The sequence below is a fragment of the Phoca vitulina genome, unplaced genomic scaffold (assembly GCF_004348235.1).
Source record: "Phoca vitulina isolate PV1807 unplaced genomic scaffold, GSC_HSeal_1.0 scaffold1, whole genome shotgun sequence".
In the NCBI taxonomy this organism is placed as follows: Eukaryota; Metazoa; Chordata; class Mammalia; order Carnivora; family Phocidae; genus Phoca; species Phoca vitulina.
The window spans coordinates 85,079,080-85,101,369 of record NW_022589704.1 but is presented as its reverse complement, the minus strand read 5'-3'; the positions used below and the strand labels follow the sequence as shown (position 1 = coordinate 85,101,369).

At 37.7% G+C, this 22,290-nt stretch overlaps 2 protein-coding genes across 3 annotated transcripts in view; both read left to right on the top strand.

The window, feature by feature from the left end:
• ARHGAP15 (Rho GTPase activating protein 15) overlaps positions 1 to 22,290 on the top strand; it is a 602,789-nt gene that overhangs the window by 60,860 nt on the left and 519,639 nt on the right. For both annotated transcript variants that reach the window (XM_032411154.1, XM_032411161.1), the window contains exon 4: positions 20,324 to 20,392. In XM_032411154.1, coding sequence (XP_032267045.1) covers positions 20,324 to 20,392 — 69 coding nt within the window. The remainder of the gene's footprint in view (positions 1 to 20,323; positions 20,393 to 22,290) is intronic.
• On the top strand, positions 2,791 to 5,162 carry LOC116636361 (protein SDA1 homolog). Its single transcript, XM_032411145.1, has one exon. The coding sequence runs from the start codon at positions 2,974 to 2,976 to the stop codon at positions 4,855 to 4,857; it is 1,884 nt and encodes a 627-aa protein (XP_032267036.1). The 5' UTR covers positions 2,791 to 2,973; the 3' UTR covers positions 4,858 to 5,162.

Sequence of the window (22,290 nt, the reverse complement as noted above, 5' to 3'; positions counted from 1 at the left end):
AACCATTCCTACTTGGTCCTATATTTTATTAGCCTTCACATTTCCCTTAAAATATCTCCTAAATGAACCACAGAGGACTCTCCTCTAAATGCTCAGGATCACAGTTTGGGAACCATTACTCTATGTGACTGATTTCTCCCCAAACAAACACTTTGATCATTTAAAAATGATGGCCCTTGCCGAGAGCACTAATGAGCTAACTTGTACATTGTAGTGTGTACACAATGGAGGATAAAAAATGGGCTCGGAATTAGACTCCCTCTTTATTCATCCAAGGGGAGCATTACTGAGAGAGTTATTTTTTAAAAATTAATACAATTTTGGCAGCTTCCCTTGATTTGGAAATGAAAAGGTTTTGAGTAGGTGAGCAGTGAAGGGGCTTTCTCTTTTTCTTTGCAAATTTCTATAAAAGGCACAAATATGAAAAGCCTTCCATGGACGGCAAAGAATCAGGGAACTAGTTGCACCTCACCCTCTAATAGCAACCAAGAGATTATTTCCCAACCCCTTCCACTTAATGTCCAGAAAGATAAATCTCCCGTTAAATAATAGCATAGATATTTCTTTCTAATAGGGCGCTAAATGCAAACCTAAAGCATCTTTTTCTTTGGCTGTTGGTTTGGCAAGGCTCATTTGTGTGGGTAAAATACCTTCACAGGACAAAAGGAAGCCAGGCCAGAGGGCATAGGAGAGGGGCTAGGGTCCCCGCTTCCCCTTGCCTTCTCCTTTGACCCTGACTGGTTCACTGCCCTTAGTGGGTGCATTAGAGAATGAGTTGTCAATTGGAAACCATAGAAAGCTCAACGGGTGACACCTCTATTTTCAGAGGACTTATGTTAGGGAGTTCTTTTGATAATAATAATTGCTAACCTTTATTGAGCATTTACTATGTACCAGGTGCTGTTGTAAGCATGTTAGCAGTATTAACCCATTGAATCATCCCCTAAAACTATGACGTATAAGATATATCCTGTATTTTGTAGATGAGGAAACGGAGATACAGAAAGGTTAAATGACTTGCCCTGAATCACACAGGTTAATGGCGAATGCAGGGCTTGAATCCACTGGGTGTTAACATTGTGATTTTGTAACAATTATCCTCTGCTGAATCAGACGTACAATTCTTTCTGTATTTAACTTGTCCACAGGATCTGATAAGCCAGTGGGACTTTTTTATGGTGTAGATTGATTGCTGAGGTCCTAGTTGGGCATTAGGTATAACTGCCTACTCCCTTTCTTTCTTTCTCACAAGACTATTGGAAGAAAATTTTTATTTTTTAAATAATACATCACACTTGGCTTGTAATCAGCTATTATTCCTTATCAAAGTTATACATGAACTTAAGACCTTAGTCTACCGAAGTTTTGACTAAGTGTAGCATTCCTCTGGCTTCTCTTTTCCTTGTTAATCCCATTCTCTAGAGACAACCACCTTCAACAGTTTTAGTTTATTGTTACGGTTATTGTTTCTTTTTTATATTAACCTTCATGCTTTTCAACAATATGTATATACTGATTTATCTATTGTAGGTATTATGTATTGATTTTTTTTTTTTAATATTTTATTTATTTATTTGACAGAGAGAGACACCGTGAGAGAGGGAACATAAGCAGGGGGAGTGGGAGAGGGAGAAGCAGGCTCCTGGCTGAGCAGGGAGCCCGATGCGGGGCTCGATCCCAGGACCCCGGGATCATGACCTGAGCCGAAGGCAGACGCTTAACGACTGAGCCACCCAGGCGCCCCTGTATTGATTTTCTGTTATAATAGTTTGATATTAGCTCTCTTATACACCGCAGCTTCCCTTCCCTCAATTTTTTTTTCATTATAGTTCTATAATCTATTTTTTGTTTCAATTACTAGCTGCCATTGTTGTGTTTTTCTAAGTATTTGCTGTTGAGCCAAGAATTATTATATAACTATCATTCCTTTGGATTCAACTTTCTTTTGTGGAGTCAATGATTGCCTTAGTTTAATTCATTTATATTTCGTCGTATCTATAGCTAATTTTCCCAAAGTTTCCAGCAATCTGTCAAACACCTACCAATCTTTTTCTCAAACACTGAAACATGAAATAATATATTTCCCCTTTTTCTTTTTTTAAAAGTCTTCTTCTTATTGATATCCACCTTCTTCCTTCCACTTGGACTGAAGACTCTGCTTCCCTGACACACATCCGTGAATATGTGACTTCTCCTTGCCATTTTTCTATGTCCGTACATCTTATTTCCAATGGCTTTTTTCCCTTGGTCAAATCTGTCATTTTGTGTAATTATTTTCCTCAGTAGTTTCACAAAAAGAATGTAGTGGAAACAAATGCTTTGAGTCTTCCTATATCTGGAGATAATTTGATTCAATTCTGCCCTTTGATATATAAACAGGCTACAGGATTCTGGGTTGATAATATTTTCTCCTTAAACTTTTTTTTTTTTTTTTTTTTTAGATCTTATTTATTTATTTGACAGAGAAAGAGAGAGAGAGCACAAGCAGGGGGAACAGCAGGCAGAGGGAGAAGCAGGCTTCACCCTGAGCAAGGAGCCCAGCGCAGGACTCCATCCCAGGACCCTGGGATCATGACCTGAGGTGAAGGCAGACGCTTAACTGACTGAGCCACCCAGGGGTCTATCTCCTTAAACTTTGAAAGCATTCTTCTAGCCTCCAGTCAGTTTTAGAAAAGTCCAACACCATTCTGATTCCCATTCGTTTGTATGTGATTCTTGATCTTTCTCTCTTCCTACTTCTTTATAATTGCGTGACTTACTTCTTAATTTATTACACTGGAGTCAGCAGCCAGCACGTCTAACAGAAACAATAACAAGCTGCCCAGCAACCTGCCGCAGTTACAGAATCTGATCAAGCGGGATCCGCCAGCCTACGTCGAGGAGTTTCTACAGCAGTATAATCACTACAAATCCAATGTGGAGATTTTCAAATTACAACCAAACAAACCTAGCAAAGAACTGGCAGAGCTGGTGATGTTTATGGCACAGATTGGTCACTGCTATCCAGAACATTTAAGTAATTTTCCTCAAGAGCTGAAAGATCTTCTCTCCTACAATCACACTGTCTTGGATCCAGATCTTCGAATGACATTTTGCAAAGCTTTGATCTTGCTGAGAAATAAGAATCTCATCAACCCATCAAGTTTGCTAGAACTCTTCTTTGAACTTCTGCGTTGCCATGATAAGCTTCTGCGAAAGACTTTATACACACATATTGTCACTGATATCAAGAATATAAATGCAAAACACAAGAACAATAAAGTGAATATAGTGTTGCAGAATTTCATGTACACCATGTTAAGAGACAGCAATGCAACTGCAGCCAAGATATCTTTGGATGTGATGATTGAACTCTACAGAAGAAACATCTGGAATGATGCCAAAACTGTCAATGTGATCACAACTGCATGTTTCTCTAAGGTCACCAAGATATTAGTTGCTGCTTTGACATTTTTCCTTGGGAAAGATGAAGAGGAGAAACAGGACAGCGACTCAGAATCTGAGGATGAAGGACCAACAGCAAGAGATCTTCTAGTGCAATATGCCACAGGGAAGAAAAGTTCCAAACACAAGAAGAGGTTGGAAAAGGCTATGAAAGTGCTCAAGAAACAAAAAAAGAAGAAAAAACCAGAGGTCTTTAACTTTTCAGCTATTCATTTGATTCATGATCCCCAAGATTTTGCAGAAAAACTACTAAAGCAGCTAGAGAGCTCTACAGAGAGGTTTGAGGTGAAAATGATGCTCATGAACCTCATCTCCAGATTGGTGGGAATTCACGAGCTTTTTCTCTTTAACTTCTATCCATTTGTGCAAAGGTTTCTGCAGCCCCACCAAAGAGAAGTAACAAAGATCCTTCTGTTTGCTGCCCAAGCATCTCATCACTTAGTACCCCCAGAGATCATTCAATCAGTGCTCATGACTGTGGCCAACAATTTTGTCACCGACAAGAACTCTGGGGAGGTCATGACAGTAGGAATCAATGCTATAAAAGAGATAACAGCTCGATGTCCTCTAGCCATGACTGAAGAACTTCTCCAAGACCTGGCTCAGTATAAAACACACAGAGATAAGAATGTGGTGATGTCTGCTAGAACTTTGATTCAGCTCTTCCGAACACTGAATCCTAAGATGTTGCAGAAGAAATTCCGGGGTAAGCCTACAGAGGCCTCCATAGAAGCAAGAGTGCAAGAATATGGAGAATTAGATGCTAAAGATTACATTCCAGGAGCAGAAGTTCTAGAAGTTGAAAAAGAAGAGGATGCTGAAAACGATGAAGATGGGTGGGAAAGTACCAGTCTCAGTGAGGAGGCAGATGCCGATGGTGAGTGGGTTGATGTGCACCACTCTTCTGATGAAGAACAGCAAGAAATATCCAAGAAGCTCAACAGCATGCCCATGGAGGAGCGGAAAGCCAAAGCTGCAGCCATTAGCACGAGCCGAGTTTTAACTCAGGAAGACTTCCAGAAAATCCGCATGGCCCAAATGAGGAAAGAACTCGACGCTGCCCCAGGGAAAGCCCAAAAGAGGAAATATATTGAAATCGATAGTGATGAGGAGCCCAGGGGTGAGTTACTTTCTCTTCGGGACATTGAACGCCTTCATAAGAAGCCAAAGTCTGACAAGGAGACAAGACTAGCAACGGCAATGGCTGGAAAGACAGACCGAAAAGAATTTGTGAGGAAGAAAACCAAAATGAACCCATTTTCCAGTTCCACAAATAAAGAGAAGAAAAAACAGAAGAACTTTATGATGATGCGATATAGCCATAATGTCCGGGCAAAAAACAAGCGTTCCTTCCGAGAAAAGCAGCTGGCACTACGAGATGCACTTTTGAAAAAGAGAAAAAGAATGAAGTAATCTCCAAGCAAATTTTCCATTCCAAGAAGAGTGCTAAATTTGTATCATTATTTTGAAAATTAATCAAAAATGTTTATTTACATTAAAAAGTCCTGAAGCGCTATATTGTGAAAAACATAGTAAACTTGGTAGCAATTTAGTGTTTTTGTTTTGGAGATGGGTAATGGTGGGAATGTTTGAAATGTAACCAGTAGTGGTGTTGTAAAATCATTTTCATTTAGCATTCATGCAAAAAAAAAAAAAAAATGTTGGGTGCCTACTAATTGTCACTGTAGATAATAAAAATGACTGAGCCATAACCCCTCACAGAAGGCATTCACAGCCTATTTGGGAAATAGGAGGGGGCAGATGTGTGTTGTATGTGTATTTATAGTGCAGTGTAAATAGTTCTCTAATAGAGATAGGTCTGTGCTTCTCTGGGGTCATAGAGACCTCTGCAGGGCATGGGCGTTAAACATTTTCTCTTAAAACAGGACAATGTTACAAGAGTAAGAGATTCTTACTTGTATATAGGCTTACCTGCTGAAAACAGGTCCCTGCTGTACAGATTTTCCGTAGCCAATTAGGTCTTTTAGTCCATCCAAAAAATGTATTTTTTTGAATGCCAGGTACAGGCTTTTTGGTTAAGACCTCGCTTTTTAAATTGCCTTAAGTATAAATAGTAATCTTGGAGTGTCTTTAGTTCGTCATTTGGGCCGCCATAGAGGAAAAAGAAATCAGATTGGTTTCCTCAGCCTGCCTTCATGCTGTGGTATTTTCAGACCACTGTTTGCTTTGTCTCAATAAAAGGTTCCTAATGTCACATAAAAAAAAAAAAAAAAAAAAAAAAAAATTTATTACACTGGACACTTGGCAGGCTCTTTTTCTTTTTTTGAAAAGATTTTATTTATTTATTTGACAGAGAGACAGAGAGAGAGAGCACAAGTAGGCAGAGCAGCAGGCAGAGGGAGAGGGAGAAGCAAGCTCTCCCCTGAGCAAGGAGCCCGATGTGGGGCTCAATCCCAGGAATCTGGGATCATGACCCCAGCTGAAGGCAGATGCTTAACAGACTGACCCACCCAGGTGCTCCATTGGCAGGCTCTTTCAATCAGAAGGCTCATATAAAATCCTGGAACATTCTCTTGTACTTTATTTTAAAAGTTCTTACGATGCATTTCATTTTTTTTTTCCTTTTTAGACTTTTCTATAAGGCAGATGCTGAACATCCTAAATTATTTTCTTATTTCTTCTTTTTAATAATTCATCTCTCTGCTTTTTCTATTTTCTGACACATTTATTCTTATCCTCCAAAACTTGTGTTAATTAATTATATTTATTTATGTTTTTAATTTTCCAATGCCTCTATTATTATTCCTGTTTTTATGAATCTTATATATTTTCTTATCTCTTGATATTATTACCAGTAGTATTTTTAAGCATTTCTTTCTTTCTTTTCTTGGTATTACTTCTGCTTATTTTGAGCTCCTTTTTATGTTTGCTTGTTTTGATATTCCTTTTCCATCTTGGGACTCTCCTCAACGACTTTAAAGTAGAGGTTATTTTATTCAGCACTTAGAACAGTGCATTTTACATATATAGTGCTCAATAAAGAAGTATATAATCTAGTAATTATAAATTATTATATACCATATAATTATATGGTATTATATAACATACTATATATGATACAATTATTATCTGTAAGTATAGTATATAAATATTGTGTTAAATAGTGTTATATATCATATAATAATTAATTTCTTGTGATCCATGCCTGCATATTCATATTTTAAAAATGCTGTCTGTATATTTAGAGTTGAGGTGCTGGGCTTGTTAACTGACAACCTTCTCTGTAGAACACAAAAAACATACACAAAGAGGCTTTTCATTTTATTTATTTATCTTTAAGATTTTATTTATTTATTTGAGAGAGAGAGCAAGTGAGCAAGAGAGCACAAGCAGGGGGTAGGGGCAGAGGGAGAGGGAGAAGCAGGCTCCCTACTGGGCAGGGATCTTGATGCGGGGCTCTGTCCTGGGGCCCCGGGATCATGACCTGAGCTGAAGGCAGATGCTCAACTGATTGAGCCACCCTGGTGCCCCACAAAGAGGTTTTTCATTGAGGATATCCAAATTTAAATATCTGATGGACTTTGAAGCAGTTTGCTCTTTCAGAGAAAACTCAAGTCTTCTAGATGAAGGAATACATTTTTGCCTCTGGTATTTCTGGGAGAATGGTTGAGAATAGGAGGTGAAGGTCCCATTGCTTAGTAGGTAAACTCTAATCCCCTGGTCCATAGTTCCACAGTCCTGTCTGCCCTCTGTGATGCCAGGTGGGCCTGATTCAAGACTCTTGAAGATGCCTGGTTCAATGTCTCTCTTACACAGATCTGGGAACAGTCCTCTGGCTGTATTCAGTAAATGAGTGAGCCTGGGCATCCAGCTATTCTGGATGATGGCTGTTACAGGCAATCTTGACGTTGTCTTTCATGGATGCTTCCAAATAATGGTTATGAACATTTTGTCATTAATACCAATCTTCCATGTCTGGAAACACTGAGGTTATAACTTCTTTCATTTTACAAAGTAATTGCATTTTCATATACATTTTATCTTCCAAAAACTTTTTGAGATATATCACCTAATTTTGCTCACTCTCTCATTCTTTATAAATACATTTTTTTCTTTTACTCTGATTTTAGTAAATAGGGGAGATTAATATGTGTGGTCAATCCATCACTTTCAACTAGAAATCCATCCGGGAATCTTTATGGTATGGTAGGGTAGGGTATGGTATGGTATGGTATGGTATCTAGAACAGATAGTCATTTTCCAGTTCTAGGATTCACCAAATACAAATCTGTAGCACTTGTTTTGAATGAATATAGTAGTAAAGTAGATATACCTTTAGTCTATTCATCTTCCTCATATCCCAAACATTACTATCATTATTTCTTCTCAGCTAATGTTCAAGATGATTATAAAGATTCCTTATCTGAAATATGATGAAAATAGAAAATAGGAACTTAGGTGTAAGATAATTGAGGGGGAAGTGTGATACACATTACTGCATATTTTAATCTGCAAACAGTGCAATATGATGGTCAGGCAACAAGCATTTGTTGAGTATCCATATCACGGGCCAGTAGCTTCAGCATTTAAAAACTTTGGAGTCAGAATGCATGAGTTTTTGAATGAGATGAATTTGGGTTCATGAGCAGCCTCTCACCCTTACTAATTTAAAGTCTTTTCTCACTGTCCTTGGATTTATCATCTATGCAATGAAGGCAATAATTGTAACTACTTCGTAGCATGGCTAGTGCACAGTACTTGTTAAACACCACTAGCGATGGGGACGCCTGGGTGGCTCAGCGGGTTAAGTGTCTGTCTTCGGCTCAGGTCAGGTCCTGGGATTGTGCCCCACTTGGGCTCAGCCGGTAGCCTGCTTTGCCCTCTCCCCCTTCCCCTGCTTGTGCTCTCTCATGCTCTCTCTCTCAAATAAATAAATAAAATCTTTAAACAAAATAAAATAAACACCACTAGCTATAGATCTAAATTATTTGATTCCTGCCTTTGCTACTTAATGGTTGATCTCAGTCAAGGTCAACTTCTTTCAAAACTGGATTTAGGTGACTAGATTTTTGGTCTTTGAGCCAATGGGAGAATGGAATTTAGATGTAGATGTTGAGGCTTTGGATTTCAAGGAGATGCTATAACAGGGTGAGACTCTTTGGAATGATGGGAGGACATGATATGTTTTGCTTGTGGGAGGGACATGATTCGTTCTGAGCCAGAGGTGGGGCTGCAGGAGGCAGAATTCTAAAACGACACCAAGACTGTCGCCCCCTGTATAACCAGAGTAACCCCATCCCCTTGAGGGTTTAAAGGTTTTTCTAACAAAATGCTTTCCAAGTATCCTAGAAGGAAATGGCTGGAATTTCTTAAAGTAGAGAAACAAATCATTTTTTTTTTTTGAAAGATTTATTTATTTTAGAGAGGGAGAGAGAGAGTGCGAGTGGGAGGGGCAGAGGGAGAAGGAATCTACAGCAGACTCCATGCTGAGCACTGAGCCTGACTCAGGGCTCAGTCTCACAATCCTGAGATGACGACCTGAGCTGAAGCCAAGAGTCAGAGGCTTAACCGACTGTGACACCCAGACACCCCAAGAAACAAATCATTTTTAAAAGAGTTTCTAGAATCATTGAAGAAGATTTTATGAGTACATTGGCTTAATATTAATTATCCACTTACTAGAATATACTTACCAGAAGGAGTCCTGGAAGAGGAATGATACAATTGGTATAGGGGAGATTATAATGATGAGGATTTACCATGTGTTCAAAACTGTATACGTATTAATTTTTTTAAATTTCTAATGTAATCCTGTAAGGAATAAGTACTATACTATGCCATATTTTGCAGTTAAGGGAAAAGAGGTACCAAGAGATAAAGTAACTTACCTGGAGGGTAAGTGAACATAGAACTGTTCAGAATAATAATAATCTACATAATTATGTAATGCTATTTAAAAGCAGAACTATATCTATCTACCTATACCTACACCTATCTATATCTATGTAACTTCTCAGTTTTTCCCTCTAGAAGAGGAACCTAATCCTCAAGCATCATATATACTACACAGATCAGGAAACTATTATCCAACAGAATCAGTTTTTTCAATGGTAGTCTAATGAGGGGATCATTTTGAAAATTTGACCCGATTTCAGTAAGGAAAGATGACAAATCTCTTATGCAAAATTTTAAGAGCTTACCTGGAAAAGAATATTTATTTAAGGGGGCTGACTTTTGAAAAGAATGATGGCTATGTTTCCAACAAGATAACTTTAGAACAAGGCATTATAGGCTATTGAAGCTTTTGGCGAATGGAATGAAATAATAGGTCACATGTATAAAGAGGTGCATTGTAAAGTTTGAAATGACCGATTCCGTAATATGTATTCCACACTACGTTAAATTCGGTGAATTTAAAGATGAGTAAAACATGATCCTTACCCTCAAGATTCCCTAGACAGGACATCTGCTTTTCTTCATTTTCAATAAATTAGTAGTATGTAATTCTTACTGTTATACCCTCAAGGCGTGATAAATCATGAGGAAAATGATTTGCTCTGGGAACTCTGACAGTTATAGCATAGTAATCAGATTGAGGAGTCTTGGATGATTATACCTATTCTTTGTCTATTTTCACGAGAAACTTCCCCTGATAATTCCAAATTGAGTTTCACGTAAACATTTTTTTTCAAAGTATACCAACTTACCTCTTCTTTGATCAGTTCCTTTTAAAGTATATACATCTAAGCAAGTGGTGCTAACTTGAAGGTCAATCAGGAAAACAGGATGAGGGATTTGTCTTTTATGAAAATGTGCTGCCTTTGAGAATTTTTTTGATACCAAAAAATGGCAGATTTTCTCTTATAAACCGTATGTTCTTGCATTTCTGATATCTGGAATGAGTAGCTTGCCAGAAACATTCTCACTCAAAAGCCAGACTAACCCATGAAGGTGTCCAAAGAAGTCTGTTCTGATTACTGAAGATGTTGAACTAGTCTTGACTTCAAACAGTAGATATTTCCACACTTTAGTGGTATATGACAGCTCTATTCATTCCACAATGTCAAATTCTTTGGTTTTGGCCATTGGGTATTTATGCATTTCTGGCTAAGGAAGCAGAGAAGCCTAATTTGATTCTGGAGCCAAAAGTTTTTAGGCCCTGTTCCTTTGGAACTTGGACTGGAGGATTTTGGCACTGCATAGAGACTAGGACAGGGCAAGTAGTCACACATAACTAACTCAGTCAACAGAGCATATTCAGGGAGCAAGATCATGCCTACACATTGGATAACCATTCTCCAAGGCAGACTGACAACACCCTGAATTCAATCACCCTTAAATAAACACACGAGGAAAGCACGGCTTTAACGTACCTTCAGGCGCTGCTCTCCAGCGCTGCCTGATTGGTTTGAGTGCCACAGGCCAGGATGCAGATGCAGCCATTACTGTTGTTCTTACTTATGTCTGTCGGCTGTCTGCTAACAAGCATTCATATGCTTTGGATCATTAAAGTCACAACCTCCTATGCCAATCTATTCCTCTCTATGGGTTTGCTGTAGATTGGAAAGAGAGATGCTATTTTTGTTTCTTTTTCTTTCCATTAGGACCTCCAGTCAGGGTTATTTTTGAGGTCTGAATATCATAGCTTGCACCCTTGCCCCCACTGAGCATATAAATCGTGTTCCCATTAGGCTTGTTCTTTTTGCCTGATTTATTTCATTTAGTGTTGTATGTGCCTTTTCAATGCAAGGCAAGTAATTTGTGCTGAGGCTGTGACAGGAAAAAGTGCTCTAACTTAAACTATTTCCTGGTGCCATTGCTATCTGCGAGAGGTCTGCTATACTTACACCCATGCTAAATTTCTTCTGACAGACTCCAGGTGGTCGGGATTTTCACAATCCAACCCATTTCAGTGTTAGAACTTGTCATTTGGGGCTCTGTGGATTCTTCCTTCTCTTTCGTCTTACGGTCGGTGGCAGGTTGGGTACATTTGTACACCTACCTGCCGAAGGCCGTGTGTGTCCACAGGTAAAATCAAAGGTGGAGAAACACGAGTTTCACTTTCAGAGAAGGCACAGAGGACAGATATTGTAGAGAGAGAAAGAAAAAAATTGTCACTTGTAGTATTATGCAGGCTGCCCATCTAAACCCATCATTGCTTGGCACCTACACACTAAGGGCAAGGATCCAGCCAACTTGTGAGTGGGCACCATGCCATTTGAGCAGATGGGCACGGAAGTCGGCAGCCAGTCGACCATGTATGTGCATCAACGGTGGGTGTTGAGGGCACGATTCCCAGAGGAGAATGTCCTAACAGCTGTCTGGCCTGAGCCAACATACTTACGACCAAGGAAAAGTGCCATCCTTCAATCCTGCTGAGTTGGATTAACCTTCAGAACTAAATCTGCTTTTTCGGCAGCAGAAGGTGAGTTTGGGGTCTCTGAAAACCTCAAAGAATACATAAAGGAAACTGGAAAGATACAATTATTAGATATTGACTAAAGCCGCCGAGCATATTCATGTGCATATTTTAGATATTTGACCAAAAATCTGTTAAATCTTGAAAGAATGGCATAGTCATTAAAAGCCTTGCGTCCCACAGCGCTTGCAGAAGTGACCTTTCCACGCAGACAGAGCATTTTCAGTGAGTTAGTACATGTCCAGCTTTGCATTAAGAAATAATTATGTCTGAGGAAAGGTGTCAGCAGACTATAGAAATCAAACTGTGGGTAGATATCTTTGTCAAACTTCACATATCGTGGATCAAACCTGACATATGGTGGATTATTTTCCAAATGACAGAATTTCTTCTTCAGTGATTGAACGTATACCTGAAAAAGTAAGAAGTAAACTCAGTATTTCAACTTAAGCACTTCAGGGCAATGAAAGAGACTGTTTGAGACTGAAAATAAAACCTGATTCTGATTTGTTCAGAGTTTTTAGACAGTTAAACATCATAAAATTAGATATAGGTTGTTTCGGCCCAAGATAGTCAAATGGTGATTTGACAATGATTTGTTTAATTTGGCTAAAATAGATGGACTGTTTTGACCATTTGGGGCCTCAATAACTGTTTGTTTACTAGTTTGCTTTGTTTTGAGGTGTTTATGAGATAGTTTTCTTGGTTTTGTTTTCTGCTGTCTTGAATCTTTTTATTTAAAAGATAACACATGACTTGCAGTTGTGGAGAAAATGTCAGTTTGGCCCAAGTGTTCTATTACATTTTTTTTTTTTTTTAATCAGCAGAGTAATATCTCTGTTATGGAGGGTAAAGGAAGTAGTAAGCAAGCTATATAATCTGTTGGCAATAGTAACTTTAGCTATGGCTCTAACAAAGCATATAATGCTTTAGATTTAATACCAGTAATAGTATTATGAGTAGAATAAAATGTTTATATGTCTATTTTAGCACACAGTTTCTCATTATATCAATTTGGAAATTCATGTCTAAATAAGAAGGAACCTACAGAGAAAAAAGTAAGCTAAAAACTAATACAATATATAAATATACTTTGCATGAAAAAAATGTAGAAAATTACGTTTTTCAGGTATGGCTATGTTTCTTGGTTCTGGTAGTTTTTATCTTAAGAGCATGTTCAAAAAGGCTGAAATAGTAGTGTGTCTGTGGACTATATGAATGACCCTTCTCAATCTGAGAAAATTCTTGGAGAGAAACATTCTACTGAAAGCATGAAAAAAGAAATGAGAGAACTAAAGGAAACAGTCTTTAGCAATAAATGAGGCCATGTGCACAGTATATAACTAATTTTTATTTAAGCAAGAAGGTGTGAGGCAGTTTGATTTTCTTCTTGGAGGAACACATGTGTTTGGGACTAAATAAAGCAAGGGAGGAATATTAAGAAGTTAAATCATTCCAGCTATTGATTCCCTTTGGCTATCTGGGAGATAAGAAAATGTGGTTGGAGCTGAATTTAACTCAACTAGACTTAGCCCAGGATTGAAAGGCTGGTGAGCACCACAGATGACCCAGATGCTGACCAAGGACTATTCAACAAACCAAAAAAAAAAAAAAAAAAAAAAAATTGCTGAAGAACTTTAATATGTCCTCCAGAAGGATTTTGAATCCTTCCCTTTCATTCTCTGCACGGGATAAAAGAGATAAGGGAGAGTGTCAGATTCCTGACTGACAATATACAGCCAAAAAGGGCTTATGGAAAAGCCAAACAAACAAAAAAGGGGGCATTTGCTTATGGAGGCCCACTATGGTAACTGAATGATATCATAGGCAGAGGGAGAAGGCCATCTTAAATGTGCATCAATATACCTGTGGTACATTAATAAGGAGGAAAAAAGAAGAATTTGGTTCCTCTATGGTTAAAGTCATTACCTTCTATGAAGACTATGAAAAATACCCAGTTAGTGGATGAATAATTATGATTTTACATGTGTGAATTGACATGTGTTCACAGATGGGTAAAAGTAGAAGATTAAATGCATGATAAAATAATACCCTCATATATTAACTTTCTTTTTTTCCCAACAAAAGCAGTTACCTACCACATATACATGATTTAAAAAACACAGCCATCATTTAGGTTGATGCTTATTACATCTAAACAACCAAATTGTTGCGAGTACAAGAAATATTGGCCACGTTTCCACACTCCAAAAAAATAAAAATAAAAGTTTCAGTAACTTCTCTTAATTTCTGATTGTAATAGCTTTAAGAAAAAGAATTTGGCAAAACAAATGAAGATTTGAACATAAGAATTGGGATACACCGGGGGAAAAAAAAAAAGCTTTTGAGAATCTGTGAAGATAAAAACTAAACTTAACCACAGATTTATTTCTGCTTTTTATCCAAGTATCCAGGGAGGTTGCTAATGGGAGGTATGCCTCGGAAAACGTACATGTCTGCGAAAATGCTGGAGCTAGCTAATGCTTTTATTCAAGTGATTTTTATTTCAACTCTAAGCCACAAGATATAAACTTTCATCAAAAATGGTAATCTATTTAAAATCAGAGCTATGTGGAATGTTTCATGTTTATGTATAACTTTCATAGTAGACCTTCCTATACCAGGAAAATAATATGCCCAAATTCTGTTATTTTTACTTCGTACCAAGCACTAGTCCCACCCATCAGTTTCGTGTTCTTTAAATAGATTAAAATGAAGAAGAAATGGAAGAAAAAAATGAAAACACTTCAAAAAAATGACTTTTTAATTTTTTCTTTTTGGAGGAAAATATATCTGGAAAACTTAATTATGATGTATAATAAGAACAAAAAGGAATTTAAAGGCAAATATGCATTGCACATTCTCAGTATTTCATGCTTCCAACTTTGCTTTGAACAATTATAAAGCTAACGTACCTGAGAAGGGGCAGAGAAGGAGTGGGGAGAGTGGTAGGTGGAAACAAAGAAGGAGAAACACATAGATCTGATCTAAAAGTAATTCAGTGAAATATTCATCTGATATTGGTTTCCAAAAAAATCCAAGCAGAAGTCATTTGTATTTCAAGTTTTTTCTTTTCCAATGATAGCTACAAATCATTCCCATTTACTGAACATAATAAATCAATAGGAAGATGACATCATTGCAAAAAGATGAGGGCTGACTTGTTCTTCTCTTCAAAGGAAGGATTGTCAACAACTCACGTTTTTATTGTTAAAGCTCAGTTGCTTAAGATGCAGAACACTGTGATAAGAAAACAGTTAAGACATAACCATATCCCTCTCAAAAGAAAGTGTGAAATAACCTTTCTCAAATGAGAACTGTAAAATAGTATTGAAACCAACATTTCATAATTTAAGAGTGTACAAACTAGCAAAAAATCAGACTGTGGACACTTAAATAAATATGTGGTAGATATACATACATGTCCACTTACGTTAGAGGAAAGATCTGTATACTATTTCAGAACATTTGGAAGCAAAAAAGAAAGCAAACATAAGTCGTAAAAACCGTATTTTAAGCCTTCCTCAGAAGAAATGCTTCTGTAACTCACAGAGAAAATAATGTATTAAAATAATGTCGTATCAAGCTACTGCTAATATTATTATTGCTATTCAAGTTTTCCAAATTCAGTAATTAATTAAGAATTGCTGCAAAAGTGAAAAGGACCTGAGATTGAACAATGGAGCCCACCATTGCTAGCATTCTGAAACTCACCCAGAAGCAATCTGCAGAGCAAAACATAGGTTTTTAATATCAGATACATAGAGAAAAAATTAGGACTGTCCAAAAATGAAGTACTCTTCTTGCAACACTAGTATTAGAGATATTTGATAACATCAACAAACACAACAAACATGTATATTTTGAACAACTACTCTTAGAAACTACTAGCATATAACTGTACTAAGCATGCGATGTTTACTGGCTAAATGAATGGTTTATCAGGACATCTGATGTCTTCAGTAGAAACGTTTCTCAAGAAAGTGTCCCGTAATAATTTGCAAAATTTTCAGATACTACTAATAATACTGTTGATAGATACTATTGATAGAGAAACATGTACAAATACTATAAGATTTTCTGTTATTTTATACTATGTATGGCTTAGGAGAGCCTCTGTTCCCTTCAAACTTACCTCAGGAAGTTTTGATTGACCTCAAGTGTTCTTTATAATTATCATTTCAATTAAATAAATCGCATAAAAACAGCTTTCTTGAAATAACTTTTCTTGATATCCATGTAACACAACTAAGCAAATTTGGATTCACAATTTCCTAAATCATAAATCTCAGTCAGAGTAATCTGATTTGGGATGATAACACATTTCTGTGCCTAATGCTTAATTGAGAAGAGCATTAAAGCAAAGACAGGTGATGAAAGTTCTCTTTTTTCCTGCATCTCCATAACTTGGTTGAACATGATAGATTGACTAGCTTGTTGATTTAGGAATGATCAGCAATATTACTTTCCCTAAAGGAAAATTAAGATAATTCATAACAGATTTGAAACCTGATTTCTAGCTCCCTGTGTAAACGTGTACAAATTTATAAGTTTGACTCAAATTTCTTCCTTAGAAATATCCCCTTATGCATGTGGATAATCTCAACTTTGGAGTTCCCCAAGAATGTAATGATTGCCTTTATGCATATACATTATATTGCTGGTGAAGCAATAAAGTGTAATAGTTGAAGGCTTAGATCCTGGTTAAATATCACCCATGGCTTTTACTAGCTCTGGATCTTTAAAGTTACTTAAACTGTCTGTATCTGTGTTTCTACATTTATGAAGAAAGAGTGAGAATTAAGTATGTTAATATGTGCAAAATACTTAGAACAGTGCCTGGCAAATAATAAGCACTGAAAACATGTTAACAGACAGTAACACTGTGTCATTTCCCAATCTGAATTCTTATTTATACCATGGACCCAATAGTTCCCTTTAAGGATGAAATAAATATGTGCTCAGTAACTGGTCATTTGTGTTCTGATTTCTTCTCATTAAAATTTGTTTCCCAGAGGGGCCTGGGTTGCGCAGTCGGTTAGGTGTCCAACTCTTGATTATCGCTTGGATAGTGATCTCAGGGTAGTGAGATGGAGTCCCCCCACCGCCAGGCTCCGCGCTCAGTGTGGAGTCTGCTTGAGACGTTTTCTCCCTCTCCCATGGCCCTTCCTCCCCTCCTCCCACCACCACTGCACTCGCGAGTGTGCTCTCCTTCTCTCTCTCTAAAATAAATAATAAATAAATAAATAAATCTTTAAAAAAATTTGTTTCCCAAATTTCAGTCATTCACTTACTATGTTTGTGGGTTTTTCCCCCCATATTGCACACTACATAGTACTTATTTAATTATATTATTTATATTCTATTTTAATGGAAAATGTATTCATACCACTAACAAATGTCTTTGTGTGGTAAGTTTTCCTGCTAAAACTTAAGTTTGTGTAAATGATAATTAAAACATTCATCAGCTAAAATCATCTCTTGTGCCTCTGGTAATATACACACAATGCATTTTAAAACATTGCCTCATAAGAAAACTTTCTATAGTGACTAGAAGAGACTATTTAAAGGCTGGTGGGCCAATATACCCATCAAAATCTAGTAGTGGTAGGACAAAGGTAGGCATGGTTTGGCCATAGAAGGAATGGTAAGACTGACACAAGTGAATGCCCAGGTGCTTAATCATCAATGTTGTGGAGACATCACTTGATACTACTTTCTCTAATATTTACAGCTTGAGGTATTTTGTAGGCTAGGAGAGTGATTTTTAGCCCAAGACTGGAAATCCAACAAGTTTCAAGGAAATAGAACAAGAAAAAAAGAATCCCAGAATTTTTCCACCCTTGTAAATTGAATGTAAGGCATATATATTAAATTTTCAGTGAAGATAATAAATCCTAGTTTAATGACTAATAGTTAAGAGAAGTAAGTTCCAAATGCAGAGCAGTACAAAATAAATGCCTGGTTCCTTAAAAGGTTTAAATACCCAGTATATATGTGAATATATATATATGAATATATATATTCATTTCAACATGAATTAAGATCAACTATGGTTGTTTTATTTAAGGTAATGCTAGCAGCTATAAAATTCTCTAAAATACACAATGGCTCCAAGAAATAGTTTATTTCTCACTACAAACAGTTAGAAGGTAATTTTCTATAGGAACTCTCTGTCCTTGCTACAACTTTTCTCTAAGTGTAAAATTTTTCCAAAATAAAAAGTTTACTAAATAAAACAAAATGCGTTTTCCTGGCCTATGTTTGGCTTTTCTCCACATGGCGATTCAGAGTCTTCTTCTATCTTGCCTCTTCAGCCTCCTGCATGGCCTCATTCAGTGTGCACTCCCAGCCAGCATGGCAGGGAACATGGAGGGGAAACACTCACTGGTTAATAGCTTTGAATGGGGAAGGCTTCTCATCCTGTTGGTCTGAACAGTCATGTGGCCACTCCTAACTGCAAGGCAGGCTGAGAAATGCAGTCTAGATATACGTCCTGGAGAAAGGACAGAATTTTGGTGAGCAGGCATCAGGGGCTGCCACAGTCCCCCCACCCCTTCACTGTATGTCAATTTGCACCTGTCTTCAACACTTAGAAATACATCTATCCACCTCCCCAAAGAAGATGACCAAAAGTCCCATGCAATTACTACATCAAACTCCAAAAGAAGAATAGCAGTGATAAATAACTTTCTCCATCATGCCAATTTCTCTCCAGGGGGTTAGAGGTTTAGAACTTGAAAAAAATGAGTTCTTTGTTCTGTTTTTCGCATCACATCCAATAGACAATGGTGGAACGAGAACTTGATAACTGGAAACACGCTCTCATGTGTAAAGGAAATAAATGGTAACCAGCCAACAGTCACTTGACCCAAATGATTATTAAAGCCTGCTGGGCAGGCCCTCTGAGACCCCTGCCCTCGCCGCAGAGTCTGTTCCTGGCTCTCCTGGTTCTCCTTTTTGGGATAATTCCCCATGCCCATTGTTCTCCAAGGTTTCTGGCTCTGCTTTTGGGAGGCTCCTTCTCCCCCATCATCCCCCACTGGCCATATTGAAAGTGAGCTTGGAAGAGAATGGCTCCCTTGGAGGTTGTACTGCTTTCACAATGCAGTTTTATGGAGAAAATATGGGGTTCAAGGGTTGTATAGAGTCACAGGTTTTTGAGGCCAGGCTTTTGGTTTCTTTGCTAATACAAGTCTCTCAAAATCTTAAAAGGCTTTGATTTAATTCCTTCAGTCAGTTACATGTGCCAGTAACCACAAAGCCATCCAAAGTTCTTTTCTAGACAGTTCTCAGACCTGCTTTATTCTTTAATACCTCACACTCATCCTGCAGTCTCTCTTTCTCTCTCTCTCATTCTTTCTTTTCCTACTTCCCTGTCTCTTCGGCCTTATACCCTGCCACCTTCATGTAAAATACTGGAGAATTCCTGCCTAGTAAAATAGGATTATTAATTAGAGCTTCTATTTAAATTATCAAACAGTACAATATTTCATTATAAATTCCTTCTTCTTCTCTTTTTATTATAGAATCAGTCTATGGTGCTTCTTTGGCAGAAACAACCATAGGCATTTTAAAAATTTTGTTCCAAAAACACTAATCCATTGATTATTGTGTCTTTAAATACATTCGTAGAAGGCCTGAAAATTAATAGAACATTGACTCTGAAAAAGCTGAGCTCATATCATATCATAAACACAAGGTGTTTCAACATTAAATATTTTGTTTCCTTGCAAGTCACCCTGAAATATAAAGATATAAAACAGTGATTTTTTTTTTTTTTTTATGCTTACGGAGTCTGGTCAAAAATTCAGGTAAGACATAGCAGGAACAGCTTTTGTCTACTACACAGTGTTTGAGGCTTCTACTAGGACTTGAAGCATGGGGATGACTCAATGGCCAGCAGAGGGAACCATCAGAAAATATCTATACTCATATGACTGGCAGTTGATACAAGCTGTCTGCTAGAACCTCAGTTAGTCTCTTAGCCAGAAAACCTATGAGGTCTCTCCCTGTGATCTCTCTGTGTGAGATGATTTGGGCTTCATCCCAACATGGTGAATATTTTCCAAATGTGAGGGTTCTAAGAGAACAAGGAGGAAGTACATGACATTTTTATGCTCTACTATTTTAAGTCATGTAGAGTCACTTCTGCCGTGCTTTTTGAATGAAACAGGCATAAAGCTCTGCCCAGGTTCAAAATGAAAGAACATAGACCCCCCACTTGATAGGAGGAGTGTCAGGGTTACATGGTAAGAAGTGTACATTGAATAGGAGATATTGTTGCAACCAGCAATCTTTGAGTACACATTTTATTCAAATTAGTCAATGTCTAAAACATTTACTTTCCATTTTATATCTACTCTGTTTGACTTCTTGAATGAATCTGAATATGGTTATTTACCTGTGTACTTTACTAAAATATGCTCTTTTAAATCATTTATAGCTTTTTTTTGGAGAAAAATAATATAATAATATCTAATGCCAATATTTTTTCAGATATCCCGACACAGAAGGAATCATTCACAGCATGTCTTGAAAGATGTCATTCCTCCATTGGAACAATTGGTAAGCTTATTTCCCTACAATATTGTATTATTTATCTACTGCTACAGAATAAATTAACCCAAAACTCAACAACTTAAAACAGCACACATTGTTATCTTATGTTTGTGTGGGTCAGGAATCCAGGCATGGCTTAGCGGAGTCCTCTAGTTCAGAGAATCTCAGAAGATTTCAATCAAACTTTAAGCCAGAATTGGGGTCACATCTGAAGGTTTGACTGGGGAAGGATCTGCTTTCCTGTTCATGCACATGGTTGTTGGCAGGGTTCAGTTCCTCCAGGAATGTGATCCAGAGGCTGCTCTCAGTTTCCTGCCACGTAGGTTTCACCAAAAAGGCAGCTTGCTTCTTCAAAGCAGTGAAACTGAGAAGGCAAAGGATTCTGCTAGCAAGACAGAAGGCAAATCCTTTATAACCTAATCATGGTAGTGATATCCCGTCAACTTTTCCACATTCTCATGATCAGAATCAAGTCACTAAGTCCAATCCATACTCAAGGAGAAGGGATTACACAAGGCTGTGAATAACAAGAAGCAGAGATTATTTGGGGCCTACTGAAAATTTTGACAATTTTTTTTAAGAAAAAAATTAATCCCAGGGTGCCTGTGTGGCTCAGTCGGTTGAGCATCCAACTCTTGGTTTCAGCTCAGATCGTGATCTCAGGGTCATGGGATCAAGCCCTGTGTTGGGCTCTATATTCAGTATGGAATCTGCTTGAGTTTCTCTCTCCTTCTCCCTCTGCCCTCCTGCTCATGATCTCTCTCTCAAATAAATGAATAAATCTTAAAAAAAAAAAAAAAAGAAAAAGAAAAAGAAAAAAATTAATCCCCTACCAGTAAATTCTAAGCCCACTAAAGCTGGGATTTTTTGTTTCCATTTTGTTTGTTGTTGTATCCTAATGACTAGAAAAGTGCCTGAAACTTTGTAAATAACATGAATGAAGTATTAGAAATATGTTAAAAACATATAAGCCCTTGGGGCCCCTGGGCGGCTCAGTCGGTTAAGCAGCTGCCTATGCACGGGTCAGGTCGTGATCCCAGGACCCTGGGATTGAGCCCTGCATTGGGCTCCCTGCTCAGGGGAGAGTCTGCTTCTCCCTCTCTCCCTGCTGCACTCACCCTGCTGTGCTTTCTCGTGCTGTCTCTCTGTCAAATAAAAAAATAAAATCTTTTTTAAAAAGCCAAAAATACAAAAAACATTTAAGCCCAAATTTCCTGATATGTTCTGACACTTCTTTCTATTAATGACTCCTTTTTGATAAACATAATACCCCTTTTCTCCATGCTTATCCTTCCTGTTGGATTTCACATTGACCAACATGCTTCCAGTTCCATTGGCTTATAGGATACAGCACCTAGATGACTTTATTCCTATCTTTTCCCTGCTATTCCATCCCCATTATCTTTTTTTAAAATTTTATTTTATTGTTATGTTAATCACCACACATTACATCATTAGTTTTTGATGTTCCATTATTCATTGTTTGCGTATAACCTCCAGTGCTCCATGCAGTACGTGCCCTCTTTAATACCCATCACCAAGCTAACCCATCCCCCCAACCCCCTCCCCTCTAGAATCCTCAGTTTGTTTCTCAGAGTCCATAGTCTCTCATGGTTCTTCTTCCCCTCCGATTCCCCCCCCCTTCAGTTTTCCCTTCCTACTATCTTCTTTTTTTTAACATATAATGTATTATTTGTTTCAGAGGTACAGGTCTGTGATTCAACAGTCTTACACAACTCACAGTGCTCACCATAGCACATACCCTCCCCAATGTCTATCACCCAGCCACCCCATCCCTCCCACCCCCCACCACTCCAGCAACCCTCAGTTTGTTTCCTGAGATTAAGAATTCCCCCATTATCTTTGGGCTTTCTCATCCTCAACACCAAAAATATTTATTTTTC

Bases quoted from the DNA above. Each gene is read 5' to 3' on its own strand.
- LOC116636361 (XM_032411145.1), top strand. From the start codon at position 2,974: ATGTTTATGGCACAGATTGGTCACTGCTATCCAGAACATTTAAGTAAT.